Source organism: Ictalurus furcatus, chromosome 12, assembly GCF_023375685.1.
Source record: "Ictalurus furcatus strain D&B chromosome 12, Billie_1.0, whole genome shotgun sequence".
NCBI lineage: Eukaryota > Metazoa > Chordata > Actinopteri > Siluriformes > Ictaluridae > Ictalurus > Ictalurus furcatus.
Genome location: NC_071266.1, coordinates 1,670,001 through 1,684,048, shown reverse-complemented (window position 1 = coordinate 1,684,048; position 14,048 = coordinate 1,670,001). Strand labels below are relative to the sequence as shown.

The 14,048-nt window shown below is 37.7% G+C and overlaps 1 protein-coding gene across 5 annotated transcripts in view; it reads right to left on the bottom strand.

Moving 5' to 3' along the window:
• The window catches only part of stk11ip (serine/threonine kinase 11 interacting protein), a 68,785-nt gene that overhangs the window by 3,968 nt on the left and 50,769 nt on the right, over positions 1-14,048 (bottom strand). For 4 of the 5 annotated variants that reach the window (XM_053638751.1, XM_053638750.1, XM_053638752.1 and 1 more), the window contains exons 20-24: positions 13,299-13,399; positions 9,958-10,055; positions 8,699-8,877; positions 4,619-4,703; positions 4,091-4,176 (exon numbers count right to left, since the gene is read on the bottom strand). In XM_053638751.1, coding sequence (XP_053494726.1) covers positions 4,091-4,176; positions 4,619-4,703; positions 8,699-8,877; positions 9,958-10,055; positions 13,299-13,399 — 549 coding nt within the window. Of the gene's footprint in view, positions 1-4,090; positions 4,177-4,618; positions 4,704-8,694; positions 8,878-9,957; positions 10,056-13,298; positions 13,400-14,048 lie in introns of those variants that run through there. The other variant, XR_008387382.1, reaches the window with a different exon arrangement.

Sequence of the window (14,048 nt, the reverse complement as noted above, 5' to 3'; positions counted from 1 at the left end):
TTAAACTGCATTCCAATAGTTTTGTAGCCAGACAGTATTCCAATAATTTTGAGAGCTGGCCAGAGTGGGCCTTAATACTTTTTAGAGGTGGACAGATTGGGCGGCAATACATTGTACAGCCAAATCTGTACGGAGTCAAAACTTTTAGAGCTGGCCGTGCGGGGTGCCAATACTCCTGAGAGCCAGCCAGATAGGTTGCCAATGCTTTAGCACACCTCTCCTCAATAAGCCGATCCATTTGACACCTCACCCGGTGAATTCCGATAAAACTTTTTGAAACTCGATGGAAGTCCATGGGAAATGTGAAATTTTCCGAATTTGAGCTTCCGTAGCCGGAATTCCGGCATTCCGATCGCTTATAAAAGTCATAGCACACCTTTCCTCAATAAGCCGATCGATTTGACACCTCAGTCGTATAATTCTGACAAACGGTGCGGGACTAGTTACGCGCCGAAAAAAAAGTGAAAGAAGAATGATAACTAGATCAGTACATTTCCTGAAGAAAATGTGAGTGGTGCTTGCCGAAGCGAAACTGGGATGCCAATACTTTCGAGAGCCGCCCGCATAGGGTACCAATACTATCGAGAGCTGGTCGCGCATTGTGCCAAAACTTCTGAGAGCTGGCCACGCAGAGCGCCATTATTTTTGAGAGCCGGAGACACAAGGCGCCAATACTTTTGACAGTCGACAACGTAGGGCGCCAATAGTTTTGAGAGCCGGACGCGCAGGGTGCCAATACTTTTGACAGTTGACGGCGTAGTATGCCGCTACTTTTGAGAGCCGGAAGCATAGGACGCCAATACCTTCGAGAGCCAGACAGAAAGGACGCCAATACTGTTTGAGATGGCCTTGCAGTGTGCCATTACTTTTTAGAGCCGACCGTGAAGGGTGCAAATACTTTTCAGAGCTGGCCAGATAGGGTGCACATACTTTTTAGAGGCGGACAGATCGGGCGGCAATACATTTTACAGCCGAATCTGAACGGAGGCAATACTTTTAGAGCTGGCCACATGGGGTGCCAATACATTTTGAGAGCCAGACAGATTGGGCGCCAATACATTTTAGAGCTGGACGTGTATGGAGGCAATACTTTTAGAGCTGGCTGTTTAGAGCGCCAATACTTTTGCAACTCAATGCAAGTCTATGGGAAAATTTTCCAACTTTGAGCTTCCGTAGCGGGAATTCCAGCATTCCGATCGCTTATAAAAGTCACACCTCTCCTCAATAAGCCGAGGAGGTTTGACACCTCATTCATGAGTCTATGACAAACGGTGCGGGACGCTTCTGTTTTGGCATGATCGCCATCGAATTCGTCCGCACGTTATTTGAGAACAGTTTGGTTTACCAAAAAGCGTTTGACTCTTACAAATTTCACCAAAATCGGACGAATGATCTAGGACACTTTCGAAAAGGAAAGTTTTTTAGAAGATTCAAAATGGAGGACAGGAATTTTAGCCTACCATGGCATGATTGATAACACTGTTCTCTGCTTGACCTACGAAATCTGTGAAGACTAATCTCATGATTAGTCTTGTACAAAAGCAGTCAAAAGCTTCCAAAATTTCCAGTAACTGTTGATCAGTCCAGGAAGAATTGGAAGAATTTTAGCCCATTCCTCAGTGCAGAACGGCTTCAACTCTGAGATGTTGGTGGGTTTCCTCACATGATCTGCTTGCTTCAGGTCCTTCCACAACGTTTCTATTGGATTAAGGTCAGGACTTTGACTTGGCCATTCAAAAACATTAACTTCATTCTTCTTTAACCATTCTTTTGTAGAACAATTTCAGTGCTTAGGGTCGTTGTCTTGCTGCATGACCCACTTTCTCTAGAGATTCAGTTCATGGACAGATGCCCAATCATTTTCCTTTAGAATTCCCTAGTATAATTCAGAATTTATTGTTCCATCAATGATAGCAAGCTGTCCAGGTCCAGATGCAGCAAAACAGGCAAAACCATGATACTACCATCACCATGTTTCAAAGATGGGATAAGGTTCTTATGCTGGAATGCATTGTTTTCCTTTCTCCAAACATAATGCTTCTCATTTAAACCAAAAAAGTTCTATTTTGGTTTCATCTGTCCACAAAACATTTTTCCAATAGAATTCTGGCTTGTCCATGTGATCTTCAGCAAACTGAAGAAGGGCAGCAATGTTCTTTTTGGAGAGCAGTGGCTTTCTCCTTGCAACCCTGCCATGCACACCACTGTTGTTCTGTGTTCTCCTGATGGTGGACTCATGAACATTAGCCAATATGACAGAGGCCTTTAGAAGTTACCCTGGGTCCCTTATTGACCTCAGGTACACGTTTTGCTCTTGGAGTGATCTTTGTTGGTCGACCACTCCTGGGGAGGGTAACAATGGTCTAGAATTTCCTCCATTTGTATACAATCTGTCTGATTGTGGATTGGTGGAGTCCAAAATTTTTAGAGAAGTTTTTCTAACCTTTTCCTGTCTTATGAGCATCAACAACTCTCTTTTTGAGGTCCTGAAAAATCTGCTTTGTTTGTGCCATGATACACTTCCACAAACATGTGTTGTGAAGATCAGACTTTGATAGTGAGACTGTTCTTTAAATGAAACAGGGCACTCACTCACACCTGTGTCATCCCATTGATTAAAAACACCTGACTCTATTTTCTCCTTCAAATTCACTGCTAAACCTAGAGGTTCACATACATTTACCACTCACAAATCACTTTGGTAGAGATTAATCATGGTTTCATAAATTTATGGCTCATCTCTGTATTTCTTTGCCAGTTATAATCTGGTCCTCTTATTCTTACTGCTGATGAGTGGATTGCATCTTGTGGTATAGTATCTATATTCTGTTCTCAAACTCTCCTTTGAACGGTGGACTGTGATAACTTCACCCCTGCCCTGTGGAGGTTGTTGGTGATGTCACTGACTGTCGTTTTTGGGTTTTTCTTCACAACTCTAACAGTGTATCTGCCATTAACTGTTGTTGTATTCCTTGGCCTGTTCGATGTCTGGTTGTTGGTACACCAGTGATTTTGTTCCTTTTCAGGCATTTCAAATGCTTATGCAATGGTTCTGATAAATTTTCCCTAATTTCTCAGCTTCAAAATTTGCTTTTCTCCCATAAACAGCTCTCTGGTCTTCATGTTGGTTTACCCTTTTTAACAACAAACGCAGTCTTTACATGTGAAACCCAGGGCAAGAGTAGACATTCAGAGCTACGAGAAATACCTGTTAGTTACAAGTTTCAATATTTTTGATCACTTGAAAATGGGTGGGTTCAAACAAAAGGTGCCATGTTCCAACTTGTTTAACACATCCAGATATAAATATCAGGAAATGCAAGCTGAAATCATGATCGATCATCTCATATTCATCTTTAGATCTCAAACCCAGTGAATAGAAAAAAAAAAAAAAAAGAATTTTGCCATGCCTTGCCATTCCAGTATTTTCTGATGGGAGTGTAGGTCATTTTAAGGTGAAAGGTTAATTACAGTGGAGGTTTGCTTGCTCTCAACAGCCCACTCCCTGTTCTCAAACCTTTGGGAGAAGGGCAGATGTCAGTGCTTCCAGACAGAGTGCTCTCTCAGGAAGAAACAAATTGTCACACTAATTTAGTGCTGTCTGGTCATGTAATAGTGTACTGGTTGACTCAGTAGTTGAGTATAAAATTGATAGTAAAATTGTAAAAAAAAAAATAAAAAAAAATAAAAATAAAAAAATAAAATACAAAAAAAACCCCACAGCTTCTGGCCCTTGCATTAAAGAAAAAATATGTCTATCAATTATAGAAAATGGGTATTATTTATGTAGAAAGAAATGAATAATACTTAGGTAAACTGATAATTGCGGAGGGAGAGAATTTGATTTATTTGTAAGAAAAAAAAAATCCTAGTAGAGAATAATTGAAAAATAATTGAAAAAAGTAGCCTCCAAGAGCACTAATCCTGAATTTTTGGCCTTTATAATAAATTAATTGTATGCAAAGTTGGCAAAAAACAACAACAAAAAAAGCAACTTTCAACCTCTTAACTATTAACCTGCTCAGTGCATGCTGCAATTGCCACAGACGAAATTCTAATACATTATCTATCTAGAGTCATAAACACTCACCTAGCTTGAGGAAGGCCAGCAGGTAAAAGAATGGAGGATGGTTGTCTTCATCATTGCGTGTCTTACTGCCCTCACAAACCAGGGGCCTTCAGAACAAGATTAGAAAAACATATAAATGTGAGGCATCTTTGGAGAAGCATGACAACTTGAGTCACCCAAATATATAGAAATTAATCCATACAGGAACAAATGGGGAAAAACAGAAGTATGGGCAAAAATCAATATGGCTGCATTATACAAAACCATTAATAAATAAAGGATATGGCTGCACAAAGGTTAGAATGAACTCTGGTTTTATATAGCCTTAATATAATTAATTACAGAAAGTGCAGCACCCTAACTGCTGCAAAACAGCATAGATATCTGAGATGATTGAATTAATTGAGAAAGTTTACTGTCATGTAGCATCTAACAGATGAAGTACATTAGCACAAGAATCAATCAATTTTGAAATGCTAAATCTGAGAATCGTTTTGATTAAAGAAACAAAAATTGAGGTGGTGGAAATAAGGGATTTCTTTTACATACCACAGATGGTGTTTGGGATTCAGTCGTGTGGTTGAGATGGTCTTAAGCTTGCTGTCAGACCTTGGGGCAGATTCCCTTGCTATTTCTTTTATGGAAAGAAGAGTATTATCGGTAACCTCCTCAATACATTTTTTACCATCTATATATCCATTATTAAATAATTTAACTCTGAGTTAAATGTCTGACTTATATTTTCTTGGGAAAAATAGTTTTCTTCAGTAGGTATCTAGATATTTTTTTTCTCTCGTTTTAGTTTTATACCATTCAATAAGAGACTCAAAAACTGCAACACAATAAAGTAATCATGTATTGGTAAATTGTATTATTTAATAAGCATTATACCACAGTGCCGTTGAAATCTTGATTCTGATTGGTCAAAAGTTGCTTCTTAATATATTAATACTCTCATTCTAATATGGTACCATTTCTATAGTAATAATTTACACAGACATGTTAGGAGATGTGCTGAATCAATTGATTTGATCAACAGAATTAATTGTTAATATGTTGAAATTTTCTGTGAGAAGACGTTTATTTAACATTTATGGCAGAAGCCTCCAGTGTCAGCACTTTGTAATGGTCAGGAGTAAAGCTGTAACTTCAGGCTTTTCTGGTTTTCTTTTCAGGTTTTCTGACACAGGAAAGTGTTCAGGATGAAGGGCTTTGCAGTTTCTCAGTAACATGGCAAGCTGTGTGTATGTATGTATGCACGTATATATATATATGCGTGTAATTATATATATATATATATATATATATATACATACACACACACACACACACACACACACACACACACACACACATACATACATACATACATACATACACACACACACACACACACACACACACACACACACACACACACATATGCGTACCAAACAGCTGTTGGGAGTATTCAGCCTTCTTAGAGAAGGTTGGGTAGTTGTTTGAGAGCAGTTGTTTGAGAGAAAACCTTTTACTGATTCTGGGGGACTTCAATACTCATGTTGGGAATGATGGCAATACTTGCAGGGGTATGACTGGGAAAAACAGCCACCCCAATTTAAAGGTGAATGGTATGGTGAAATGTTATTAGGCTTCTGTGTAAGCCAACTCACAAACAAGTGGTGACCAGTTGACACCTTTATTCCTCTTTTTATGATTGTCACAAAACATAAGGCTATAAGAGCAACCTTGTGTTAAACACTATAGTTTAACACAAGGTTGCTCTTATAGTGTACTTATTACCAGACCACCTTGGGCCAAAGGTAAATGACTGATTTTGTGATTGTATCATCAGGCTTTATGTTTTAGACACAAGGTGTCAACTGGTCACCACTTGTTTGAGAGTTGGATTTGTGCTTGGGAGTGTCTGGCAGACACTTCAGTGAGAGATGAATTTAACTCACACCTCAGAAAGGAATTCTCCCATGAGTACAAAGTGAGTACCATGATTAACTGAAGAGGCTGCTACAAGAAGCTGAAGGCAGAAGCCCGTCAGGTCAAGTTAAATCATAACTTGTTTTTATCCTGCATAAATTCACACCACCTATGATTTGTAGCATAGTATCTGGTATAATGTGATCACCATTTCAACTGAAGCAATACTGAACAGACAAAGGCTTGCTAGTATATGGGGCTTAAGTCAGCCTCAACCAGTCTCACTTGTGGGTTAAAAATAAGGTAGAAGTGTGTCAGTGTGTGAAATCACAGCAGCTTTGTTAAAAGTAATGAGTGGTTCCATAAGACTCCATTCTCAGTCCTGCTCTTAAATTGTCTATAGCTTTTAGTCATTCAGGTCATTTTGAATGTACAAAGTAGAAAGTTAAGATAACTGGTATAACCGTCACCACTGATCTGAGGGGCTTTAAAAGTTCTGGGAAACTAGTTTGCTGGCTTAAAATGGATGTTTATCCATTCATCCAGGATGAACAAAAGGTTAAGGAAAGCTCTCTTATGTTCTAAAAAATAATAATAATGGGGGAAAAACAAAAACAAAAAAAACAACAACCTTACTCTGGGATTTACACCTCTACTCTGCACACTTTGCTTCTTCTGGAACTCAATTAATGAATCTTGTATGGTAGCACTACTTGTATGGCTCTGCTTGATATTGCTCTGCTTGTATTTTCTCATTTGTAAGTCGCTTTGGATAAAAGCGTCTGCTAAATGAATAAATGTAAATGTAATAAAATATCAGTTTTGGTGATTTCCCATTAGACATTATTTTATCCAGTCTTAGCTGGAGGATAAGGCTTTTGGAAAAGGTTGACAAGGCTGTCGAAAGAGTTCATAGGAGTTAACCAAAGCACAGAAAGTAAGTGATCTACCTAATAGATAAACCAAGGATGAAATGTAAAACACTGTTGAACACAGTCTATTGAAACATCACATCACAGCTGTTGTCTTACTTGCCAAATCATAAAAAGATTAGCCATCCTCTCTCAGAGAGTAGAAGATATGTCATTCTGAACATAGTAATTGGGTAATATTTGCCGTCTTGTCCAGACATTCCACTTCAGACATAAACCTCAGATTTATTTTATGTAAAATATACCCTAACTATAATACCCTAAATATTCCCTGACTTTAAATGAATTTCCCTTCAGTGAGGCTTGAAATAGTTTAGTTTGCTAATGGGATGGCATGTTAGTCATAAAAGTCTTTTTATGAAAAGGATTACCATTTAGTTTTGTATAGTCATAACCCTAAACGACATACACAGAACAATAAAAGAATGGGGCATAAACAGCCTCTCTTTTTACAGATTCAGATAATTTGTACAGTGCTGAATAATAATAATTATTATAATAAAGTGCTGCTCTGGTGTGCTTAGCATTGAGTGAGATGTCAAGCATTAGCTAATGTTTTGTGAAAGAAAAGCCTCTGATATTATCTTTTTTCAAGACAACTATCTGTTTATTGCCTACAATTATTTTTACAGATGTCTTTCTGAACCCATATTTTTGACCCCCGACATTTACTAACAATAAGTGAGTGGCTTGAGCAATCACTGCATACCAATGAGCAGTTCAATGGTGTCTGGCTTCTTTCATTGACACTTTATTTCAACAATGGTAATAGCACTCAGAATAAACAAGGATCTCCTAATCCTGCAGCATTTATTCCAGTTCACAGCACTACCAAAAAATAATACTAAGTACAGGCTTAATTGTTCCAGCTGGTAAAAGTAAACCCATTGATATGTATTAATTGAACACTGCTGGACAAAATCCAATTTGGTGTGATTAAATCATTCAAAACATTAGTTAAATCAGTGAAGTTCTAGTTCTGATCCTGCATGTAAATAACAGTAACAGAGATTCCATTCTTAGTTCCGATCTTGGATCTGCATTGAGGTAAATACTCTTCTTTTAATTCATTTTCGGTAACTTTTTTTCTCCTGGTCAGGGTCACAGAAGATCCAGAGACTATTTCAGTGACAGTGGGCGTGAAGAGGGAGAATTCACACACACACATTCACAAACTCAGTCACACCTAGAGGCAATTCAGAGTTGCCAATCTGCCTACCTGCATGTTTTTGGACATGGGGAAACTGGAGAACCCAGAGGACACCCATGCAGACATGGAGAGAACATGCAAAACTCTGGACAGACAGTAACCAGGGACCCTTGAGCTGGGAGGTGGCAATGCTACCCAATGTTCCACCATGCCACCAATTACATATAATCGACAAATGTGTTTTCCCATTAGATACCTGTTACAAAATGGTCTAAAAAACACAACATTTTGAGTCCAAGTCATAACTAAGCTAAAAAAAAATTCTCTCTCACCTTAACCAACCCTATCCTCCATTTTATTTACTTAAATTGCTACATTAAAATATCTAATGACTGAAAGCAATGAATATGACTACTGTGTAACATCTTATCGTATCTAAAATTTCCTTTTAGAATGTTCATTGTACATTTATTAAAACACTTAGAACGAAATTAAAAATAACACTGATGTGAAAAATGGACAAGATAGCATGTAAGGATTGGAATTCACATTTAGGTTTCACCATCACATGAGCTCTGTATTTGCAAGAATGCACATGGAGATGGATATGTATATGAGAAGGAGGGTACCTGCCTGTCAGTCGGTTGAAGAAGTGTTCGCACCGAGCACTGTCGCGAACCAAAAGTGTGTACGCAGCAGCGTTCATATCAAACTCCATGTGGATGCTTTGTGAACCGAGACCTACCTCCAGGTAGCTGAGCTCACACAGTCGATGGCTGCTCCTCTTCTGCAGCCATTCTGAGGGATGCCCTCTTCAGATACAGAGGAAAACAAGAGTAGTGGGAAGAGTTGTAAACAAAATGTAAATAAAAGTCAACGCAAAACAATGCACTATCACGGATTGTTTCACTATTTTAAATCTTAGGCCCTGGCCCCTGAAAGTGCACAATTTCTTGAGCAATAGAGTTCTGGTCATATAATTTTTGTCTTTTTGTCCTAATGTCTTTATACCTTCGTCTATCTTTTGTGATGCTATTTCAGAGGCAAACATGTCCTGAACCATATTACAATAGATTACCAAGAACTCAATACGTTATAATGACTGACAAATAGCTATGAGCCTTAGCTTAAACATTTAATAAATCAGTGTTCAGTAATCATGTAATGTAACATGTAATGGAAGGTTTTTTTAAAATTACTGTAAAATAATGACTCTGGTCATATTGTCTGTACAAATTAGGAAGCCGGTTAATGTTCTAATTCAATTCAATTTAATTATATAACAATTTTTACATTTTAACAGCTTTACAGACTCTAGAAATAGATTTAGCTCCCCAATGAGAAAGCCAGATGAGACAGAGGCAAAGAAAAACTCCCTGAAACCTTGAGAGACATGATGTCAATTTTGATTTCATTATTTGAGCTTTTAGCTTTAAGGCTACAGAATCCAAGTGAAGTTATCCACTGAATAATGAATGACACTTGAGTGTAGTTTTCAGTAAGTGCGATCTTTAGGCTATCCAAGTGAGACCATCCACAGCAAATTAATAGCAAACTTTAGGCTATATAAAATAATGAGCCTTAGCGACCCAATTTGATAATGTGTGTAAAGGTTTAGACAAGGGCAGAATTTTGGGGAAAAACACTTCACTTGGCCTGGTTATGTCTCAACAGTAAACTGCTTTCTGTGAATTTTCAGGTCGAAATTACAGAATAGCTGTTTTTGTTGATTATGCCACGTGGCTTTTCAAGTCAACAGAACAGATTTACTGGAACAAAAAGTTTGGAAAATTAGTGCGTGTTCTGATTGCCTTTTGAGGTTAACATATGAAATCACATATGAGTGTTCTACATGAACTTCATATATTTTGTAATGTAACCAAGTAGCTTACTTTGCCTGAGAGATCATTTCTAGGATGTAGATGCGCTGATTGGACACAACCATGAGAGATGGGAATACTACTGGATCTCCAAATTTCACAACAGACATCTGAAATGAAGGGAACCATGAAAATGAACAAGCCTGTACACACACACACACACACACACACACATTATAAAACACAAATTAATTTATAATCCAGAAATGTACTTCACTACAATCTGTGGCATTCTTCGGTTACTGATAAATGTTAATGAATATATATATAATGAATAGTGTTAATAATTTGTTTATATCATGTATAATGAGGTTGCAAGTCTGGCAATACACTGCAGTGGTCTGAACACAGAAGCAACAACCGCTCGCTTTTTAATTGGGCTCTGTCCTGGAGAGGGGGAAGAAGTGAGAGTGTCGAAGGAGGCAGGACGCGCACACACAAACGTATTAAAACACACAAACCCTCAATCTCTCTGTACACACACTTTCTCTTCTTCTGTTCTCTGTTGTCCTATTTAAATGCAGATGCTGACAAGTTTGTGTTGTTAACATATTAAGACAGTCAACTGTTGGGAAAATGTTTGATTTTTGCTGTGTGAGAGATTTGTGTGAAAATTACAGTTTCTGTGTTATTGTACCCATCACAGGACAGGGATATGCTCCTTCATGCTGAAATCAGGTTTTATATCATATAAACAGAACGAACAGACTACAAAGGAGGGGTATGACTTACAGTTCTCCACATAGTCTGAGATTCAGTATTTTCCCTTCATTTTAATCAGATTCCAAGTAACTTGCTACTTGAGTAGTCTTCTCACTGGATAATTTATTACTCTTACTCAAGTAATTATTAACATTATTACTTTTACTGTTACTTGAGTAATTATTTTTATAAGTAGCTTAACTTGTACTTGAGTAAAATGTTTTGCCTACTCTACCCAGCTCTGTTTGTTTATTGTATGTGTGTGTGTGTGTGTATATATATATATATATATATATATATATATATATATATATATATATATATATATATATATACACACACACACACACACACACACACAATCTCACAGAAGTGAGTACACCCCTAACATTTTTGTAAATATTTGATTATATCTTTTCATGTGACAACGCTGAAGAAATGACACTTTGCTACAATGTAAAGTAGTGAGTGTACAGCTTGTGTAACAGTGTAAATTTGCTGTTCCCTCAAAATAACTCAACACACAGCCATTAATGTCTAAACCTGACCTTAATCCAACAAAAATGTTGTTGAAGGACCAGAAGCAAGCAGTTCATTGAGGAAACTCACCAGCATCCATGAGTTGTAGCTGTTCTGTACTGAGGAATGGGCTAAAATTCCTCCAAGCCAATGTGTAGGACATGATAGGTGTGCACCCACATGCACCATGGATAATTAATACAGTGGGGGAAATAAGTATCGAACATTTCCTTCAGTAAATATATATCCAATGAGGCTATTCACATGAATTTTTCACCAGACATCAGTATTAACTCAAGAAATCCGGAAATATAAAGAATTCAAAACATTAAAGTCCATAAATAAAGATGTGTAATAAAGTGGAATGACATGGGAAAAAAGTATTGAACACGCTAAGGAAAAGCAGTTCTCCAAGGCAAGGTAAGGCAAGGAACCAGCTGAAATCCATAACTACCAATACCTCCTATCTGTGCAAATTAATATCAGCTGGGTTAGTAAATTGATGGGCTATAAAAAGGCTTTTGTTGCCTTTTTAAGGTGTCACGCAAGAAACATCTCATGATGGGTAAAAGCAAAAAGCTCTCCCAAGACCTTCACAACCTTAAATGTTGCAAAACATATTGACGGAATCGGATACAGACGTATTTCAAAACCTCTGAATCCTCGTGTAAGCACCATTGGGGCCATTATCCGCAAGTGAAAGCAAAATCACTCCATCATCCACCGGCCATGCACAGGAGCTCCTTGCAAGATTTCTGACCAGGGAGTCAGAAGAATAGTCAGAAGAGTAGTCCAAGAGCCAAGGACCACTTGGAAAGAGCTCCAGAAACACTTGGAGGCAGCAGGTGCCATCATCACAGAGAAAACAATAGGCAATGCACTCCACTGCTCACGCTCACCCTGCAAGACTCCACCACTAAAGAAAAGGCATGTCGACGCTCGTTTAAAGTCTGGGACATTGTAGTCTGGTCAGATGAGAGCAAAATTGAACTTTTTGGCTGTCATACTACACACCATGTTTAGAGAAGAAATGGCACTGCACATAACCCTTAAAACACTATAACAACACTGAAGTTTGGAGGTGGAAGCATCAGGGTGTGGGGCTGTTTATCATTGCATGGTACAGGTAGACTTCATATAATTGAAGGAATGATGAATGGAGCCCTTTACCGGGAGATTCTTGAGAAGAATTTGCTGCCATCCACCAGGATGATGAAGATGAGACGTGGGTGGAGCTTCCAGCAGGACAACGATCCAAATCATACAGCAAAGGAAACTCTCAATTGGCTTCAGAGAAAAAAAATCAAGGTGTTAGAATGGCCCAGTCAATCACCTGACTTGAATCCCATTGAACAAGATTTAAAGACAATATGTTTAGAAGACTGGGCCAAAAATCACACCTGAAATACTGCGGCCGATTAACGTCTTCATACAGGAAGGGCCTTGAAGTGGTCATTACAAACAAAGGCTTCTCCACTAAGTATTAAATAAATTTCAGTTCAATACTTTTTTCCTGTGTCATTCTGCTTTATTACACATAGCTTTATTTATGAACTTTAATGTTTGGATTCTTTATGTGTGTGGCTTTCATGAGTTAATACCAAAGTCTGGTGAAAATTTCATGTGAGTAGCCTCATTGGAAATATATTTACTTAAAAAAGATGTTGATGCGTTCAATACTTATTTCCCCAACTGTAAAAGATCACTTTCCTAGTACAGAGTTTATTATTGGCTGAATTATTGTACTGGATGCCTGGTTATAGCCAGCTGGCTAAGAAAAATATTTTATGCCTTTATAAGCAGGAAGAAGTAAAAAAAAATTTCAAACCACTTAACCTCAGAGCTCAACAAATTCTCCTCACACCTATTTTCCATGCAATATATATAGTTTTACATTGCTGTTGAATGCTCGATTTTGATCAGCAAGTACTGATGTGTGCTGATCAGTGCTGAATACACTAATTTTAATACATAATTTCTATAGTAATAACTGGATAGATAAAAAAAAAACACTGTTTTAAAGCCAATTATATGCATGAGAGATGCAATACTGTCAGTGATACAAAAGGAGGAAAATGTGTGCATATGTAAAAGTCAAAAAAATAAATAAATAAAATAAAAAACCCTCTCACTTTCAGGAAGCAAATAATCTCTTCTTCTCCCTCAAAAACTTCCACATCCAGGAAGAGCTTCAACCGGTGGTCGACAGTTTCAAAATCTTCAGAAAGCATATCTAAGTGAGAAGAAACACACCGAAATCTGCTTGAAAAAGAATGGGCTTCATTAAAATGTCAAACTGCTACATATATGAATACATATTCAACCACTACAAATATTTAACAAATATATTGCACATAAAATTATTTTAATGGCATCTACTTAACAGTACAAAGAATATAGACTACACCTTGTACATTGAACGCTGAACCAAATATCACAAGAGTGTTTGTTTTGGTGTACTGTTAAAACGCACTCTTTCCTAATAATTTTAGCTGTTTACACAGTACCCAAGAAGGGACAGCAATTTCAAAGAAGGTGTGCAATTTCCACTCCCCTAAACAATAGCTGCACATTTTTACCAACCATCTGCCTGCAAAATTAAACAAGCATCTTTTAAAAGTACATTGTTTAATAGATGGAAATGAAGCCTAACTGCTCTCTATGACTGACTTCATGTAATTCAGAAGTAATTCAGTTTCATGGTAATGCTAAGATACCGTTGAATGGCAGCCAGACGATCTGCAATTGCGACTGCTCATCACCTTTTTGTTTTTGGCATCTTGATTTCCCCAGCATTCTAACTTAAATAGTGAGTGTTAACCAGAGATAATCAATGTAGATTAAAAAAAAAAAATGAGGGTAGCATTTTCATTTTGGGGGAA